This window comes from Sarcophilus harrisii, chromosome 3, assembly GCF_902635505.1.
Source record: "Sarcophilus harrisii chromosome 3, mSarHar1.11, whole genome shotgun sequence".
Taxonomy (NCBI): domain Eukaryota; kingdom Metazoa; phylum Chordata; class Mammalia; order Dasyuromorphia; family Dasyuridae; genus Sarcophilus; species Sarcophilus harrisii.
In genome coordinates, this window is record NC_045428.1 from 235,140,492 (window position 1) to 235,160,971 (window position 20,480).

The 20,480-nt window shown below is 33.7% G+C and overlaps 1 protein-coding gene and 1 long non-coding RNA gene across 4 annotated transcripts in view; one reads left to right on the top strand and one right to left on the bottom strand.

The window, feature by feature from the left end:
- Nucleotides 1-20,480, bottom strand: part of PDE9A (phosphodiesterase 9A) — a 149,692-nt gene that overhangs the window by 24,686 nt on the left and 104,526 nt on the right. For all 3 annotated transcript variants that reach the window (XM_031959226.1, XM_031959225.1, XM_012544374.3), the window contains 3 exons: nt 19,023-19,107; nt 10,128-10,209; nt 6,359-6,433 (listed from right to left, as the gene is read on the bottom strand). In XM_031959226.1, the coding sequence (XP_031815086.1) occupies nt 6,359-6,433; nt 10,128-10,209; nt 19,023-19,107 (242 nt within the window). The remainder of the gene's footprint in view (nt 1-6,358; nt 6,434-10,127; nt 10,210-19,022; nt 19,108-20,480) is intronic.
- The window catches only part of LOC116422328, a 113,707-nt gene continuing 109,174 nt past the window's right edge, over nt 15,948-20,480 (top strand). Inside the window, exon 1 of the long non-coding RNA XR_004232921.1 lies at nt 15,948-16,217. This is a non-coding gene — a long non-coding RNA (uncharacterized LOC116422328). The remainder of the gene's footprint in view (nt 16,218-20,480) is intronic.

A 20,480-nucleotide genomic window follows, 5' to 3' on the forward strand; every position in this document is an offset into this window, starting at 1 on the left:
GGAGACCAATTAAGAGTTCCTCTAGACACGAAGTGAGGATTACTTAAACTAAGGTAAGAAGTAAGGTAAGATTAGGTGAGGTAAGGATTCACACGCAAGAGGAAGGGGTAGTATGTATATCTATATGTGTAGGTGCATACATGAAATGGTAAGATTTGTTAATTAATTATGTGGGATAAGGGAGAGTGAGAAATTAAGGATAAAATTGAGATTATGAACCTGGGAGATTAGAAAAATGATAGGACCCTGGCAAAATTAGAGAAGGAAAGAAGGAGGGAAGGTTTTTTTGGAGGGAAAGATAATGTATTCAGTTTCTGACATATTAAGTTAAATGCTTTTGAGAAATCTAGTTTGTAATGTTCAGAAGGCAACTGGTGATGCAGAACTGAAGTTCATGAGATGGACTGGGACTGAATTTATTGAATTGTCTGTGAGATTTTATTGGCTCAGGGACATTTAAGACTTGGGATACTGACGTAGCTTTCTGGCCTTCTACATACAACATAGCAAGGATTTAAGGGGCTAGACTTTTTCTATTAGGTTTCTGACTGAAGACTATTAGGATAATTTAATTCTGACTTAGAAGAGATTAGTTTAGCTGAATCAAAACTATATTCTGAATGAATATCTAGTCCCTGCTCTGAATGGCCTTACTCTGAAGGACTAAGCAAAACTTTCTTTGTTAATTTGTTAGATGGATTATGAGTTTCTCTTTTCATTCTAATTTCAGGCCCAAAATACAGGAGGACTAGCCTGAGTTGGTTTGAGTCCCTGACATGTGGCAACCGTTGACAGTTTTTAGAATGAGCCCTAGGTGACCTCTGTGCTTTTGATGATTCTTCTGGTAGTTCAAATATAGGGTGGCCTTTTATGTAAGGTTTGTCTCATAATCCCTGAGGGACAATAAACTGTCTGACCTTTCAGTAACTAGTGTTTCTAAACTATGTTTATCTTCAGTTTCATCAATAATTATACCCTGAAGGGAACGGCAGAAATATTATGCATTGAATTTGCATATTTTAGATGGAGAGGTATGATAATTATCTTCAGATTCATCAGGTGTGTTGACCCTGGGCTTTCTAATTTTTATTAATTTCTAATTTTCTAGTTCTACTAGGAGATTCTCTCTGAACTCAATTTATGTTCAAAACAGCTGGGAAGGATTGGATTTTTTTTTAGCTTTTTATTTTCAAAATATATGCATAGGTAGTTTTCAATATTCAATTTTGCAAAAATCTTGTGTTCCATATTTTTTCTCCTTCCCTTAGCTCTACCCACTCTCTTAGAAGCAAGTAATCCAATATATGTTAAATATGTGCAATTTTTCTATACATGTACATATAAATGTGGAAACATTTATTATGCTACACAAGAAAAATCAGATCAATAAGGGGAAAAATGAGAAAGAAAATAAAAAACAAGCAAACAAGAACAAAAAAGGTGAAAATATTATGTTGTGATCCACACTCAGTCCCCACAGTCCTTTCTCTGGGTACGGTACAGATAGCTCTCTCCATCACAAGTCTATTAGAATTAGCCTGAATCACATCATTGTTTAAAAGAGCTCGGTCCATCAGAATTGATCATCACATAAACTTGTTGTTACTGTGTACCATTGTACTACTCACTTCACTTAACATCAGTTCATGTAAGTCTTTCCAGGCCTTTCTGAAATCATCCTGCTAGTCATTTCTTAAAGAACAATAATATTCCACAGCATTCATATAACATAACTTATGCAGCTATTCTCCAATTGATGGGCATCCATTCAAGTTCCAGTTCCTTGCCACTACAAATAGGGGGTCTACAAACATTTTGCATATAGGATATTTCCCCCCTTTTTATGATTTCTTTAGAATTCAGGCAAAGGATTGGATTTTTGAAATGAGAAGTTTTCCCCTCAGCAGAAAAAAAATGAATAATGAAGAATCCTGCCTTGCCTTGTCTTTGTTGGATCTACATAGATTTACATTGATAGTAGTCATCTACTGAAGCCCATTGAATAAGGGAAGCTCCTATAACCTTTAAGGATTATATAAATTATATTGTATATAATCTGTTAAATAATTTTGATAACATTCTATTTTGAGAGTTTATGACGAATGGCTTTTATCTTTTAGAAACCTTAATGCTTTTTGTCTCTCACGTTGTATCCTGATTATTTTCTAAATTTGGTGGTTAGTGGTCTTTATTGCCAAAGAGTGATTTGATCTTTTTGTGATGTTTGTATATTAATGAGGGAAAGAACTGTTTAGTTTTCAAATACTTACCTGAGCTGGAGCTAAAGCTAGAGGTAGAGGGAAAGTTTCTCATGTCCTTGATATTATGAATTTTATGAAAAATACTATGTAAACTGTTGTTCCATAATGCAGTATTGTTGTTTTTATGTTTTTCCCTCCTCCCTTATATAACCATACTTCTGTCCAATCCTGGGTCTAGTGTCCTAACTCATTTTTTTTTAAAAGAAAAATTTATAAAACATAGGTGTTAGGTTTCTATATAGTGCATATATCTTTTGTACTTTACTCCTAAGTCAAATTTATTTGGCATTTTTTTTTTTTTTTTGGTAATTCTCCCACCAATCTTTTCACTGAAATTACTGAATATTAAACTGATTTAATTTTGAAGTTATTTTCTTACTCTTTATAGAATTTCTCTATTGCCATATCCTTTATAAGAGTAGTTAGTATAAAAATTGCAATTAATTTCTTGGGAATCCTTTAACAAATATTCATTATAAGCACTGGGATATGAGTTAACAAAGTGTGATAAAGATCTGACATTTAGCAATTAAATAAGTGTTTATTTTTAGCACTCTGATTTCCATTTTGCCACCTATCATTGTCATTGTTGAAGCAGAAAGTGGTCTTTACGGACTTAGTTCTCTTTTATTTTTCTTTGTTTCATTTCCATTATAACCTATGGTTCGTGGTTTCCCCAAAGACTTTTGGTTCAAGCATCCTCATGTTAAATTGATGTTGCTAGGGATTTGACCCTAGGTTTAGAGTTTCAGTTTCCTGACACTCTATTGTTTCTATTCCATTAATCTCTAAAATAAAATAAGCATAGGTCAGTTTCTCCAATTGTGGGTAACACGACCCTGTCTTCCTCAAAGGCACTGTTTATTTTTGCTCCCATGGAAAATTGATAAAGTACTAAGGACTCATAGCAATCGATGATCAAATATATAAAATTAAAATCCATTAAACTCTACTTGAGAAGTAAACATATTTGGGCTGTTGGAGACCTTTCTTTAACTCAGACCTATATCATCTAAGTAACTTACTACCTTTGCTCTTGAAATTGAATTCTTCATATTATTTCCCTCTGGGCTTTGTAGACCTTTCTTCTCTTTCCCTGAAAAGTTCATAAAGGCTAGCTCTCAAGACCGTCAGTGCCCAAACACTTGAATTCAGGAATTATTAGATTGGGTAACTCTTGATTTTGACCTCTTGATTTTGGGATTACCCATAAAGTGCTTCTGAGAGCTGAAAAAATCCAATTTTCATATATCTCCCTTTAGTCCTTGTGAAAGCAGGAATATCTACAAGCAGGTCATGTATGAAAATATCTAGTTCTGCCCTGTGTTTCTTTGGGGGTTCTTTTTAATGTCCTGACTACTCTCATGTCTTGGATATAGCAAGTACATTCTTAGATAAGTCTGCTTTCTGATTTGTCACCAGGAAAAGAAACAGAAAATAAAAGGTGATCAAGAACTGAAGATCTTGGAATTTCCTTTTTAGACTTGCCCTCCACTTATCTTTCAATATCATTGCCACCAATTTTGGAACTGTCCAGGAAGAAAAATTTTGATCAGGTACTTACAAATTTGTAGCAATTTGTTTGCATTTTCATGAGCTAGACATATATCACCTACTGCCTGCTGGTTTAACTCCTAATTTTTACTTGATCAGATTTTTCTCAGAATTTTATAGAGTTAAGAAAAGAAGAAAAACTGTACTTAGTTTTCATTTTTAGGTGATTTTTGTTTGCAGGGGGAAAATCATAGTCATTAAGTAACCAGGAAAATATCAATAAAATATATGATAATCACTATACACATGTAATACTGCATATTAAGAGGCTTCCATATGTAAGGAATACATAGGGAAGTTGGTAGGAAGTATATTTCCTTTTAAGGATGTCCCACCAATAATCCTGATGACAACTGTGGCATATAGGAACAGGGTTGGGTGCTAGAGCTTGTATTTTGAATATAAGCTCCCTTTAACTTGAAAAGAATGTAGGGTATTTAAAGCAAATTTTCCTTGAAGCAGGAGGTTTCACATGCAAATTCTTTTTTTTTTTTTTTTTTTTTGAACTTGGCTTATTTTTGCCAACAAATCTAATCTCAGTTTGGAGCAGGAGTGATACTAAATTGCTTATACATATGCATATCAACACGTGTACACATATACATATATGCACACATACATAAATAAAAATTTGATGTCACTACTGATTCTGTCATGTATGTACATCTGTGAGTATGCATGCATATGAATACATATATGTATTTATACATAAACACATAAATATGTAATAAATAGATGATTGATTTTATCATAGATAGATATTTTATTTATGGAAAAATGTGCCTGCCAGGAGGCATGATTTTAAAAGGCCTCCATTGCATTTTAGAATTCAAAATAGAGTTAGTGGCAGATTTCCTTTTCCTTGTGCTCAAATGTACTAAAGTGGGGAAGACTTCTGTCCTATAGAGATCCAAAACTCCAAATCTCTATGATTACTAGCATTAATCATCCTAGACAAGGATTTAATGTTTATCCAATTTTCTTTTGTTTAAAGAGGGTAGGGAATACATTATTAGTGTAAGAGTAGTGAGCAAGGTGGAGGAAGGTGTTGCAGAGTCTGTTTGGAAACAAAGCTGGTGGTTTGTGCTGCCAGCTACTGGGACAGAATTAGCTTCCCCTTCTGAAGGTGACCTTCTCCCAAGGGGAGAAGAAGTCATCCAACAGCTTAATGGAAATATTAACTTAGAACTAAATTTGTTTTTTAATAGACAAGGGAGGGAAAATACAAACATTCTTTTTGTTGATCTATAGTTTTATCCTGAGTACTTTACTAGATTTTAGCCTAAAAGTAGAAGGTCACTTCTCAGCTTCCAATTCTCATTTTTTGCAAGTGAAGCTTATGAAATGATAGTGGAAGGGGCAGGAAAGTTGACATCCTGAAATCCTGTGCTTCACTTGACTCTGGCTGCCTTTTCTACTGAATAGCAGGGAAGGAGAATGGCCTCTGGCTTCTCTCTCTCCTAAATGCTTCTAAAATATTGTCTCAGAAATCCAAGGTCCACACACATTACCACCTGGTGAACTCTGATATCACATCTATTTGATTATCTTGGGGTCTGTCAAACAAAGGCTACTCAAAAAAGGAATTTTTTTCCCCCTTTGGAGAACTTTTAATTTGAAATGTGAAAGAAAATAAAATAAAAGAGCCTTTGTAAATAAAACAGAAAACCCTTAAATGACCATTTTCTTCCCAAAATTAAAGTCAGTTCCCAGCCATTTACAGTGCTAAGACAAGTTCATATCCCATGACATAATTTTCTATTCTAACATTGATCCTCCTGTAGTTCTTCTTGGCCCCAACCTCTGCACAGAAGAGATAGAGATAGAAACACAGATGAAAGTCCCTGCTTTCAACTAGTTTATATTTTATTGGCAGATATATACATATATAATTATACACAAATTAGATATAAGAAAAGTTTGGGGGAAAGGTATTGTGTAATGCTAGCATTATTACTAAATTCTTTAGTTTCAAGGTCCTACTTTTTGTGTGATTAAAGTAATGATGCTATGTTGTCTTTGTCCAGTCATTTTAGTGATGTTCTACTCCTCAGGACTCCATTTGGGGTTTTCTTGGCAAAGACATTCGAGTGGTTTGCCCTTTCTTTTTCTAGCTCATGTTACAGATGAAGAAACTGAAGCAAACAGGTGTTAAGTGGCTTGCTACACAGCTACTTAGTATCCAAAGCCAGATTTGAACTCAGGGAGATGAATCTTTCTGACTCCAGGCCCAACACTATCAATTCTACCACATAGCTGCCTGATGATGCTATACAAATCCTTTTTTGGACTGCATAAGATTATATATCCTTATCTTTGATTCACTATCACTTAGTTATGAAATATATAATTTAAACAAGCAGCCTGGATATTAAAAATAAAAGAGGAGGCTGAGAAAGTTCTATTTAAGGTTAAGTTTAACTCGACCTATCTCTTTTGTCATCTTCATTAGGGCCATAGAATTAGATGAGGAAATAAGTTTTGCTTAGGATTGTTTTCAAGTGACTAATTGAGGATGTTAAATACATTGATTGTCCACTCACCTCATTGGGCTCCCAGAGCCAGACATCAAATGTAGGCTTCTTGAGAGCTTCTATAGTCTCTTGAGAAAGCATGTACTGAAGAAGAAGAAGATTCAGTATTATTTGTGACTGCACTCCTATTCAAGCTATGTAGAGTTAATTACAATATACTTTAGAAGAATAAAGAATTGGTAAAGTAACTGTAGAGATTATGTTCATGCTTGGGTCGTACCAATATAATAAAAATGGCAATACTGCTTAAATAAATTTATATATTAATTGCTATGTTAATTCAAAAAGCAAAGACATACTTAGGAAAAGGTCTAGAATCTCAAGGGAAAATGTGGGAAAAAAGAAAAAGGGAGAAATAATTCAATATTCAATAAGAACTATTGGGAAAATTGGAAACCAGTTTGACAGAAATTAGGCTTTAGCCAATATCTTACCACAAAATGTTCTACATTAATATTCAATCAGAATATTAAATTCATACCATAAAAACTAAGAAGAGAATCAGCACACATATGACAGTGGGAGAGTTCATAACCAAACAAGGCAGAGAGATGATCATAAAGGAGAAAAAAAAAAAGGTAAAGTTTTATTACATTAGGTTGGAGTGTTTTTTCACTTTTAGTGACCTTGTCAACCCTTATGATCTTAATTATCATATGACTCACAAAACACATTCATATATACAATGTGTGTGAATATATGTATAAGCATATATGTACATATGCATACAAATATATGCATATGTATATATAACCACATGTTGCATGTATATATGTACACACACATATAAGCACATACACATAGTTTTTTAGGTAAGTGGACGTACCCAACGTCACTAACTTTCTATCAAACATTTTAAACAATCCCATAGATGTCTCAAACTTAACACGTTTAAAACAGAACTCAGAACTCATTATTTTTTTCTCCCATACCTATCACTCTTCTAAACTTCTTTGTTTTTGTTAAAGGTACCATCATTAAATTAGTAAACCAGGTTTATTACCTTGGTATACCAAGGTATACTTTGATTCTTATTCTTCTTCATCCTACAAAATCAAATTAATTAATTAATCTTGCTATTGTGACCTGCACCATATTTCTTACATCTGACACCTTCTCTTTCTTCACATAACCAGAAGCTCCTAGTTCAGGCCCTCATTACCTCCTACGCAAATCATTACAATTGCTTACTAATTGGTTCCATGTACTAACTCTCCCCTTACCCTAATTCATCCTCCACAGAAGTGCCGAAGTTATTTTTTTAAGCAGAGATCTGATTTTGAAATTTTCTTTACAGATGAGGACAACAAGGCACAGAGAAATTAAGCTATTTGTTCTTAGTCACACAATCAGTAAATGGAAGAGCCAGGATTAGTACCTAGGTCTTCTGACTGAAAGTTAGTCCTCTATTCTTTCTCTGTATCACACATGGTGACAGTGCAATGTAATGTGAAATATGATAGGAGAGATTTGATTTGAATATCCAGTCCATTATATAATGTGTAGCATACTGGAAAATATATTGAACCAGAAGACCAAGATACAGGGTCTTTCAGTGTGACTAAAAATGAGTCACTTATTCTCCCTGTGACTCAAATAAATTACATATTTATGTGTTTATGTATAAATACATATATGTATGCATGTGCATGCATACTCACAGATGTACATACATGACAGAATCAGTAGTGACATCAAATTTTTATTTATGTATGGGTGCATATATGTATATGTGTATATGTGTTGATATGCATATATCAACTCTTCTGTTTGGTTCAGTCATTTTTCAATTCTGTCTGACTCTGTGATCCTATTTGGGGGTTTCTTGGCAAAGATACTGGAGTGGTTTGCCATTTCCTTTTCCAGCTCATTTTACAGATAAGGAAACTGAGGCAAATAGGGTTAAGTGACTTGTACGGGGTCTCACTCTAATAAGTGTCGAAGACCAAATCTGAACTCAGGAAGATGAGTCTCACTGACTCCATACTCAGCATTCACTCCATTGTGCTACCTAGTTGCTTGGCTTTATCTGTACAATGAGGTTAATAATAATATTATAATGAGAACATTACTATGTGTTTGAGCATATAACTTGAGAAAACTATCTACTAGATAGACTACACATTTGAAAAAGAACAAGACTATGAGGAATTCTGTTCAGCACAGTGCTTGGCATATAGTGAGCACTACACAATATTAACTATTATTGTTGTTGTTATTATTATTATTATAAGGGAACTCCCTTTAATAGTGCATATCATAATGATGCAGTCTTACCATCCTGTACAATTCTTTTATACACACACACACACACACACACACACACGTTTATGTACCTATATATATGCTTACTCCTAGAAATTCTCCATATAAGATATTTTCAATTTGTTGGGGATCTTCCTCTAGATCACTTGCTACTAAATTGATACCAGTGATATGACTAGTCCAATTTTATTTTTCAGGGTTACATTTCTTTAATAATATATTTTACTTTATTTTTTCTGTGGAATTCTTCATTGGTAAAATACTACATCCCACTCAAGCCTTCCATTTGCCTTTTAGTTATTTGAAACTTTAATTCTTCACTTAATTCTTTTAATTCCATGTTTTAGAGCTTCATGGGGATTCTGAAAATTTTATGCATGGAAACTAGTTTTGTGATTTCACAGGTATAGGGAATTTTCATTGAGAAAACTTCCTTGACTGATTCAGATTGGTACCTTCTCTTCCGTGGATAGTTTGGAAGAGTTGCTTGAGGATACTAAGAGTCAAGTAATTTTCCCATAGTTACATAGTCAATATGTATTCAAAGTATAGGAGATGAACACAGATCTTCATGATTCTAAAGCAAGTTCTTTATCCATTGCATCATGTTTACTCTCATTGGAGAAATATTGGTAGTAAAAACTGATGCTAAAAACTTCTATTCCTGTGAGAAATTTGAGGGGCATTAAAAGCACCTAAGCATATTTTCAAATGTAACTCAATTATATTTAACCTCTGACAGAATTTTGGACTCAGTTTATTGACTATTCTGCATTGTTTGCCCTATATATACCCACACATGATTTGAAGGAAGCTATGAGGCAGAGATGAGGAAGGGAGGATATTTCAGGTATGAGGAATGGGGCAGAGAAAATGCATGGAGCAGAGAGTTTCCTATTCATGGAATAACCAGAAAGCTAGTGTCATTGGATTGAAAGATATGTGTGGGTAGGAAGTATAAAATGTTTTCAGATCGACTGAAAAGGTAGGGAAGAGAGAAGAATAGGTCATGAAAGGCACTGAAGGCTAAATAGAGGATTTTGAATTTTATCCTGATGATGATAAATCATTATTTATGTAGCACTTATTATATATCAAATACTGTGCTGAACATTTTACAAATATTGGGAACCACTGGAGTTTATTGAGTAGGAGGATGACATGGTTGGATTTGTATTTGAAAAGAATTACTTTGGGGGCTGAATGGAGGATACATTGGAATAGAGAGAAACTTGTGGCAGATAGACCAACCAGAAGGCTGTTGCAGTATAGCTAGACTATAGTATAGCTAGACAGTTGCTATATAGTTAGACTTGTCCTCAGAAAGCTAACACAGTTTATTGTCTTGATAATAACAGCCTGGCAGAACTGGCAAAACTTATGAACCACTGATATAATTTTCAAGAATTTTCAAGAAGGTCACTTTTATATCATGACAAGGCATCAGAATGCATGAGGACCACATGAAAATAGACTTGCTGATTCTTTCCTTGGCTAGAGTTTTATGTCTTACCTTTGGATAGGCTGGGATATCTCTCTGTGGTATCAACTTCCTGTTGTTATCCAACAAACCATACTTACAGGGACAGGTTGTCCTAAAAATAGGAAAAATATGTCTTATTCTTTCTGCAGATTTTTATTCATGAGTTTATTGAATCTACTTGTAGAATCTTAGTGTTGAACAAGACCTTAGATATTATCTAATCCAATCCATACCTGAACAAGAATGAATAAATTTTAAAAAGCATTATTAAATTATGTGCCAAGTATTGTGCTGAGCTCTGAAATACAAAAACAAAATTAAAGACATTCCCTGCCCACAAGGAGCTCATAGGATATAATACAAATGGGGAAGTAGAGCCCAGAGTTTGTTATTATAATTTACAAAATTATAGGGAAAAAAGGAAAAAGTTAAAGGGATGAAAAGAGGAGCCAAAGAGTAGAGTGATACACTTTTTCAAGTGGCAATGGCAGTATTGATTTGATTGAGATTCTAGCAGTGGAAAGCAGAAGAGAAAGGAGATTTCACAGATCACCTCTAAAAAATAATACGCTTCAAACTCCAAGACACGTAGTGGAGAAATTCAACAATTCCAAAGACAAACAATGAATTCTGTAAGAAAAGGAAAGGAAATTCAAATAAATCAAGACTATTCATCATCCACCAGAAACCAGAATAGGATTTGGAAAAAAATATATTCTGAAAAGTAAAGGGGCTTAATATGCAACCCAAATTGGCATATCTTGTAAATCTAAGCCTAATCACCAATAAAAAGAATGGATATTCATGAAAAGAAAGATATTTGAAGCATTCCTGAAAAAAAAGGGAACAAATTATTTGACTTGCAAACAACAAAAATACAAGAAAGTTAAATAAGTACAGCTATCCAAAAGAGCACAAAATAAATTTCTCCATTTCTAGAGATTATCTAAAGAATAGAACTAAAAAAAGAAAATATCTATTTAAAAAAACAAGAAATTACAAAACTGGGACCATCAAGGAATTGTTTTCTTAAAGTATAAAAAGAAAAAAATGAAAGCCGAATTTAGAGAAATGGGAAAAATAAGAGGATAAATAGGCCTGAAACACCATGGTCTAAAACCTCAAATAATCTCTACTAGTGAATCAAAATATTTTGTGGGACTAAATTACAGAAAGAGAGGGTGCATTGCCTCTGGGACTGGATCTCAAAGCTGTTTCAGCTTCTCGTACATTGAGAAATTAACATTTCATGGACCTTAGTTCGCTTTTGGGGAGAAAGGGATAGCTGATTATCAGTCATAGTTCTTTCAAAATCTATACTGAACCTTTCCCAAGTGTTTCTCTGTTCTCTAGGTCTCTGACTGGACTGAGTCATTGTTTGTCCTTTTTTGCAGGTCTGAGACAAAGTATTTTAAGGAAAGTTTCTGCAATCCCTAAACTATGGGCCAAATCAAGTAAAGCATGGTTGCCCTCCACCTGTATTTCTCCTCTTATACTGGTGGCTGGTCAGAGACTACGACTCTATTTATCTAGGTTATGGATGGGTTTTTGTGCTGTGATGGATCAGGGATAATAGTTTTGGTGAGACATGTTGAGTATATATATATATATATATATATATATATATATATATATATATATATTAGAGATTGGACTTCTGTTGAACCTCTTAATTTATAATTCTATGGAGAAGGCTGGATTGCTCTACCTTTAAGGCATAATTAATAATTTAGAGAGGGTTTTTTTTAATAGTTAGTAGGAATTGGACCCCTTCTTTTTGGTCACATGATCCAGAACTTTTTTTAAAGGAAACTTTAAGGGATTTTAAAATTGCTGTATTATAATCAAATATAACTAAAAAGTCTAGTATTATACTGCACAGAAGGTTATGTTAAATGCTATATATATATATATATATATATATACATATATACACAGCTATTAGCTATTATTATTAGCTATTATGAAATAACTCTGCAATGATCTTTTTATAACATGCATATTTTTTAAACATGGAAAACCACTTAATTTATCTTCTGTAAGAATGGATTTTTGTCTATAGGGTTCTACATAAGGAGGAGTACATCCCTAGAAGATTATGCAGCTAAGGGATAGTCTACAACATATGTAAAAATTTATATATAGAAATTTCATTACCTTAGGTTTTTTATTATAATCTGTTATTTTTGTCCTGTGCTACAGATAATTGAAGTAAACTATAACTTCAGTGATAAGTCTTACTAAAAGTCAAAAGTATAAATGTATAATTTTTTCTCAGTCTAGAGCTATTGTAAAGAAAAGTAATTTTAAAAGTTTCAAATGCTATACAAATGTCAATTATTGCTATCATCACACAGAGGAATATGTATTATGTTTCCACAGGCCTACAAAGAATTTTTAATCTGAGATAAAATGGTAGAACCAGCAACATTCAAAAGAAGTACTTTGACTTTTTCTAGTAAACAATCCTGTGTAGCCATGCAAACTCTCTGATGAATAACCAAAGACTCCTTTATCTTGGAACTTAAGTAAATCTTTTTTTGAGCAAAACCAAATGGTCAACGGAAAATTAGTATTTTAAAAATAACTTTCCCCAAGTCATATCCATTATATTTAAGAAAAATAAAAACACTTTAGGTCTAAGTGAAGTAATTTCCAGGATATCAAAAGAACTAGAAGATTGGTAGGCGTTGGCATTATCATCGATATTTGGATGATCTTAGGAGATGTAATACTGGATAAAAGTAAATATGCACTGTTACTGAAAAGAGGGAAGAAAATGGAATCTTCAAATTATGGACCAATGAACTTGACCTTGATTCTAGGTAAAATTCTACATCAAATTAGATAAAGGAAAGTAAATATATAGAAAATACACTGGTAACTACAAAGAATCGACGTGACTTCCTCAAGAACTGAAGATTGAGATTCATATATTTTTCAACAAAACATTTGATGTAGTAGTTCATACTATTCTTGAGCAAAAGATGAAAAGATATAGTCTAGATTTAGGTAGATTCAGAAATAGCTGAATGCTAGATCTAAAGAATAGTTATCAATAGCTTGATGTCAAAAAGTAAAAAAGTCTGTGGTTGTATATGTCAGGGATTTGGGTTTGGCCTTTGTGATTTTATGTGGGGAAAATTATATGTTTATATTATGTGGAGAAAATTATATTTTTATCAAATTTGCAGAAAACTGAGGACATTTAATATTGTGAAAATATGAATTATAAATTGTTTGTAAGTTAATTCATCAGTTTTTGAGAACAATCTCCTAATAAGGCAATTCAATCAGTATCCAGAAATATTTAAACAGGCTAGATAATAATAATAGCTAACAACAAATAGCACTTATACATGCCAGGATCTGTGCTAAGTTCTTTACAAAACCTTAGGGGAGGGTAGGTATCATTATTATTTTCATTCTATAGATGAAGAAACTGAGGTTTAATAATTTGCTTAGGATCACATCACTTGTGTCTAAAACTAGATCTGAACTCAGGTCTTCCAGACTCCATGCCCAGTAACTTCGTCACTGTACCAAATTGCTAATGATTAAATAACAAGGCTCAAAAGAGATGAAAAATGAAATGGAATCAGGAGAGCATTAGGATGTGAGAGAAAAAGAAGCTTGGAATTGAAGTTAATGACCTGAAGCTAAGACCAAAAGGAACCAGAAATTGTAGAATTAGTTGTACTTAGCTCTATAAAAGTCTCTCTAAGTCTGTCATCTGGGGGACCTATTTACAATGCTCTGCCTGCATGAAGAAGAGAGCTGAACTTTTTGTCCTCAGCCTTGAACACCTCTGTGCCCTTTGTTCTGACATGCCTTCTAGTGAGTATACCCAATCTTCTTGCCAAGACCCTGACAACTGTATACTTTTAATCTTCTGATTGGCTATCTTTATTTTTTATTTGTTTATTTTGATTTTAATAGTATTTTATTTTTCCAAATCCATGCAAAGGTAGTTTTCAACACTCAACTTTGCAAAACCTTGTGTTTAAAATGTTTCTCCCTTTTGTCCCCTCCTTCCTTGCCCATGATAACAAGCAATGTGATATAGGTTAAACATGTGCAATTTTCCTCAACACATGTCCATATTCATCATGCAATGTAAAAAAAATCAGATAAGGAGGGGGAAAAAAGATGAGAAAGGGAGAAAAATTCAAGTAAGCAAACAAACAACAAAAAGGTGAAAATACTATGCTTTGATCCACGTTCAGTGTCTATATTTCTCTGTGGATATGGATGGCTCTTTCCATCACAAATCTATTGGAATTGGATTGTCTCTTTTTATCAGAGCTTTTCTTATTCCCTGCTACCTCATCCTTAGTTACTCTTCTTAGCTTTGCAACAGTTAATCTGCTTCTCTCTCTAGCCCCCTCCCCTTCTCCCATAACCTAGTTTCTTATGCCCTACCCTTCCCTTTCCATATACTACTCTAATTATGCTTACCATTCCTTTCTATTGTAATGTCTTGAATTCCCATACCATAATGAACCAATCTCTATTAATTATAAACATTTTCTTCTCATATTCCCTTTAGCAGCTAATACTCTCAGAGACCCGACTTTGCCAAAAATGACCCTACATCTAGTCATCCTCTTTTCATTGGCTGAACTTCTTTCTTGCCACTCTCCTCCCCACTGTGACTTAGACTCTTTTTTCACTGCCAACTCTCAGAAATCTTCCTCCTTTTAAGAATGTAACCTTTCTAGGTCAGGCTCTTCATGTGACTGAATATATTCTGGACCATATGTGTGTGAAGGTAGGCAGGCCCCTTATTGGGGATCTCTCTCTTTCTCCTCTCCTCTCCTCTCCTCTCTTCTCGTCTCCTCTTCTCTCCTCTTTTCCCCTCTCCTCTCTTTTTCTGTCCTCTCTTCTCTTCTCTCCTCTTTTCTTCTCTCCTCTCCTCACCTCTTCTTTCCTCCCCTCCTCTCTCTTCTTCCCCCCTCCCTTCCATACCTTTTCCTCTCCTCTCTCTCTCTTTCTCTCTCTCTTTCTCTATCTCTCTCTCTTCCTCTCTCTTTTCCCTCTTCCTCTATCCTCCTTTTCTCTCCCCTCTTCCCTGTTTATCTCAACTTCCTCACACAGTTATATATTATCATACTATATAATACATATATTACATGAAAATATCATTATTATATGTTAGATAATAATAGATTAAATTATTTTCCTTCCTACATTGTAGAATTCATCTGAACTTGCTCTCCTTTGCTCCTCCCTCCCTGCCCCCTCCCATTCTGAATTCTATCTCCTTTCTCAGTTCTTTGATATAAGTTGCCTCCTATGTTTGGAATATACACACTCATCACCTCTTCAGCAAAGGATGCCTTCCTTTAAGATTTACCACAAGCACTAATTTCTCCATGAAGCCTTCAGTGATCTCCTTGACTTCTGATGACTCTTCTCTTTCTTCTCTACTGCAGCTCAGCCCTCCTTTCACTTTTCCATTTTAGTCACATTTTTCAGTTTTTCCTTTTTCTTGTTGCACTTGTGCTGTCAATTCTTTTTGCCTCAACTCATTAAATCATGGGTGAGGTGTATATAGTGTTTCCCAATAACTGCTTTCTTTCAGTCTTTTTCTTATAGAAGGTGTGTGTCCTTTGTTTACTACAAATTACTGTAATGCAAGTATATCTTCTGTTTACAAAACTGCAGTAATCTTAAATCTCAAATGAGAGGGAATGGTTATTCTTTTGAACTACAAGAAAGTAAGGAAAATATTAGAATTAAGTAGAAGGTGAGATTTTAGCTGATACTTGAAGGAAGCCAGGTAAATAAAAAAAATAGATGAGAAGAAGGAGCATTCTAGGTTTCGGGACAAGTTGTGAAATTCTCTGGAGCCAAGAGATGGAGTATCTTGGTGAAATATTGAGGCCAGTATAATTGGATTGAAGAAGGGAAGTGTGAGAAGAATGGAAAAGTAAGAAGAGTAGGTTATGAAGGGATTTGAAGAGACAGTCTCACAAGTAGGCTATGTGATTGATGATGACATAATGTGATGAGGTTCTTTATCAGAATGGTGGAAGTATCAGAGAAGAGAAGGGGTATATTTGAAGGACATTGCAAAGGTGGAGTTAATAATTCTTGGCAACAAATTGAATATATGAGGTAAGAGAGATTCTAAGTTGTAAGGCTAGGGAACTAGGATGATGGTGGTGCTCCCAACATTAATAAAGTAATTTGGAAGGGGCAGAGTTTAGGGGGAAAGATAATGAGTTGTTTTGGACATACTGGGTTTGAGATGTCTTCAGGATTTCCAGTTCAAGATGTCTAATACATAATTAAAGATGTGAGACTGGAGGTCAGCAGAGAGTTTAAGCTTGGTTAAATGTATTTGAGAATTATCAGTATAAAGAGGATGATTGAATGCATGAGAGCTGATGGCATCACCATATAGCTCGAGGAAGTAAAGAGGGTCTGGGAAAGAACGTTGAGGGACACCTAAATTAGCCAGTATAATCTGGCTGAGGATCTAGTGAAGGATATTGAGAAGAACAATCAGAAAAGTAGAAGGAGAACAAGAAGGGCATGGTTAAATAGCTGTTTTTCCAAGAAACATTTAGGAATTTTAGAGAACTGAAAGCATAGTATGAGGTAATAGTGTGATGTAGCAGCAAAATAAAATTTTAATGCAAATTTAGGCAGCATTTAATGAAGCATATATCTAGGATTAGGTATCATATTCTGATTCAGTTAGATTGAATTTAAAATGCTGTGCTCCATCCATTCATTTCTGAGTGCTATAGTTTAAGGACTTTGATCATCTAGAAAGTATCTAGAAGTAAGACGCCAGGAAGGGGAAGGACCTTGATATCTAACTATAGGAGGATAATTTGAAGGGACAGAGATTGTTTACTCCAGAAAAAAAGAAATTTAAGGAGGACTAAAAAGTTGACTTAAAATATTTGAAAGTTTGGTATGTGGAAGAGTGGGTAGAACTGTTATGTTCAGCCCCATACTGAAGAATTTTGGGCAGTGGTTAAAAGTTCAGAGAGGCAATTTTATGTTTGATGCAAACTGAAACTTTCTAACAATTAGAGTTCTCCTAAAGCAGGAGACAGTGGGTTTTCCTTTCAGGATACTTTCAAATAAAATATGGATAATCAATGTAAAGTTTAATTGTAGAGGGAATTCTTTTTAGTTGTGGCCCACAAGAGGTCCCTTGTAATTCTTAGTCTGAGATTCAGGAAAATCCTTTTTTTTTTTTTTTCTTGCTAGTAATACTCTACATTTTCTAAGACATTTGGTTAATTTGAGAGTAAATAATAAAAAAAATTTAAAAATTTTGGAACACACACATCTGACATAAACACACACATATATGAATTATATATAATACCTATATATATACAGAATATGTGCTTATATACATATGCATATTTTGTCTGCAGATTTAACTTTCTAATTTTATTTTGCTTAGGTGCAATTGAGATATTAAAATCAATGTGCAGTACTGTGACATATTTAACATGTATAGGACTGCTTGCCATCTTGGGGAGGGGGTGGAGGGAGGGAAGGGAAAAGTCGGAGCAGAAGTGAGTGCAAGGGCTAATGTTGTAAAAAATTACCCAGGCATGGGTTCTGTCAATAAAAAGTTATAATTATTAAAAAAGAAAAAGAAAAAAAATCAATGTGCAGTTTTTAAGTATATATATCACATAATATAAGTGAAAAGTAGTCTGGATAATAGCATAGACAATATGTAACAAATCATTAAGGATTAGCAGTTTTCTCTATTATTTCTGTGTTAAAGAACTATAACTCTGAGGAAATAATTTTGTTAAGTATTCTTAGAATAATTGTTGTAAGAAATGATTGAAAACCAAGATGTCAGTCCCATTATTTTTCTGGCATACAAATTTATGTATTTTAATTTCCATTTATTCCTATTATATAAAGTAAAAAGGATTGATGACAAAAAATATTATTGTTTCAAGTAGGAATTTTACATAAACCCAAAGCACTGGAAGGTCAAGTGACAGAATATATAGATGATTACTTTTTTGGGAAATATAAAAGAATTAATTCTTTAGTTAGGGTTTGGATGACATTCTCTCTAAAGTATGATTTAACAATGATATCGAATTATTTTTAATAAGATTAAGGTATAAAAAACATATTATAGCCACAAAGTATTATATACAGTCATATCATCATCATCTTCTTCTCTTCCTTCTCCTTCTCCTTCTTTCTCAATACTCAAGCATTACAGAGTCTAGTAGACTCTGTATGAAACATACAGCTTTTTCTCTTAATCTGTTTCATCAATTCTCTTGTGCATGTTATTCCTTGACAAAATAGACTGCTTTTGTATTTTGAAAAACCAGGGAAAATTTGTATGCCAATTGCACATAAAATCACCATGTCTTTTTTTTTTTTTTAATGTACCGTGCTTTTTACTGAACCTCGGTAAATATTAATGGGATTTCTGAGATACCAAATTAGAAGGATAAGTATTTCATGGTCGCATGCCTTCTTGAAAACCTTTCCTATTATAAGAACAAATGGCAATAAATAAACAAGAAGATGGTTAAATAGGTTTTTCTCTTTTTCTTTATCCATAAATCAATTTCTGAATACCAAGTCTTTGTGACTCCATTTGGTATTTTCTTGGCAGAGATAGTGGATAGGTTTGCCATGTCTTTATCCATCTTTTTTAAAAGATGAGAAACTGAAGCAAACAGGTTTAAGTGACTTGCCCAAGGTCACATAGCTAGTTAGTGTTTGAGGCCAGATTTGAACTCAGAAAAATTAATTTTTTTTTGTTCCAGGGTTACAGCCCATCCACTAGACCCCCTCCTACCCTTGTTTAACCTTAGGGAAAAAACCAGATTACAAACTTCTTCAGTCTTAACAAACAAGCCTCCTCTGAGCAGATAGTTTTTGACTGAATATTAAACTGATGTCAGTTACCTGTTGTTTCTTGCAGCCATCTCTTCCCTCATCTTTTTGATGTCACTCTTGCATTTTTCAATCTCCACCACTTTGAGTCCTTCCACTGGCAACAAAGAGAAATAACAAGAGTGTCACCATGTAGAAACTTGAAGCATCTTTTTTTTTTTTTTTTAGTAATGGCAATAACTCTCAAAGGACTTCTAAAGGGTTTCAAAGCTAAACAGGTCCTTACAAAGACATGTTGGCATTGACTTTTATTCCCATATATGCTCATGATGCTAAGACAAGATTCAACCACTACCATTCAGGTTTTGCACAACACTCAGTCCAACAACCGTAAGCAAAGTCCTATTACCAATTTTGAATCATTGCTTAAAACACCTGTTCATATAAACCCTATAATACTGATGATGATATGAATGATAATAGTAACAATAATAATAATTATTAAAATAGCTAATATTTATATAGCGCTACATGCCAGGTACTGTGCTAAATGATTTACAATTACTATTGCATTTGATTCTCAGAGCAATCCTGGAAGGTAGGTGCTATTTTCACTCCCATTTTATAGATGAAGAAACTGAGGTAAACAGAGGTGAAGTGATTTGCTCATAATTAGTACGTGTCTAAGGTGAATTGAACTTAGATCTTCCTGATTCCAGGTCCGGTGCTATATCTACTGTGCCATAAAGCTGTCCTGCTCCATCTCCTTTTCTCCTCATATACTGCATTCTGTCCTTAATTACATTAACATCTCTGGCTCTAATTCTTGTCTTCTCCAAACCTGAAGACCTTTGGACATCTGATGAAGATGTCCTTTGTGAGAAAGTTCACATCCCCAAGGAATACTAAATGAAATGAAATATTTGGGCAGCATGACACAAGGTTTCTATGAAAATAATTAAGATAAAAGCTTCTCATTTATGGATTATTCCACAGAGGAGCAGTTAACCAGGGAATGTTGCTATTTTAAAATATATGAGAGGCTAATAAGCAATGTAAAGGATTTGCAAATTAGACTTAATTCTGCTTGTATTAAATTATTTCATAGAAGCATGACCTAAAGGGGTTTAAAAAAATTTCACCATAATTTACATATCTAAATGAATATTATATCAAAATAGTAGTATTAAGAGTATCACATAAGTATAATGTTTGAGTATATCTTTACTCAAAATATTATTCAATCCTTTTTTAGACTGCTTTTGAAAGCAGTTTACAGCAAATAGCATTAGTTTAATTATTTTTAAAAACATATTCCATTATTTATAGTGAAATAAAAATGGGAAATTCATTTCATATACTCTTTTAATGATTCTTTTCTCTCTCAATGACTTTTTCTAGTTTTTAAAAATAAAATCAACTATCAAAACATATAGATTGGCTAGTAATGATGTTTTACAGATTATGAAAGCAACTTCAGAGGAGGAGCTCTAAAAAAGGCTTTTGAGCAATCTGCATCATTAAAATAAG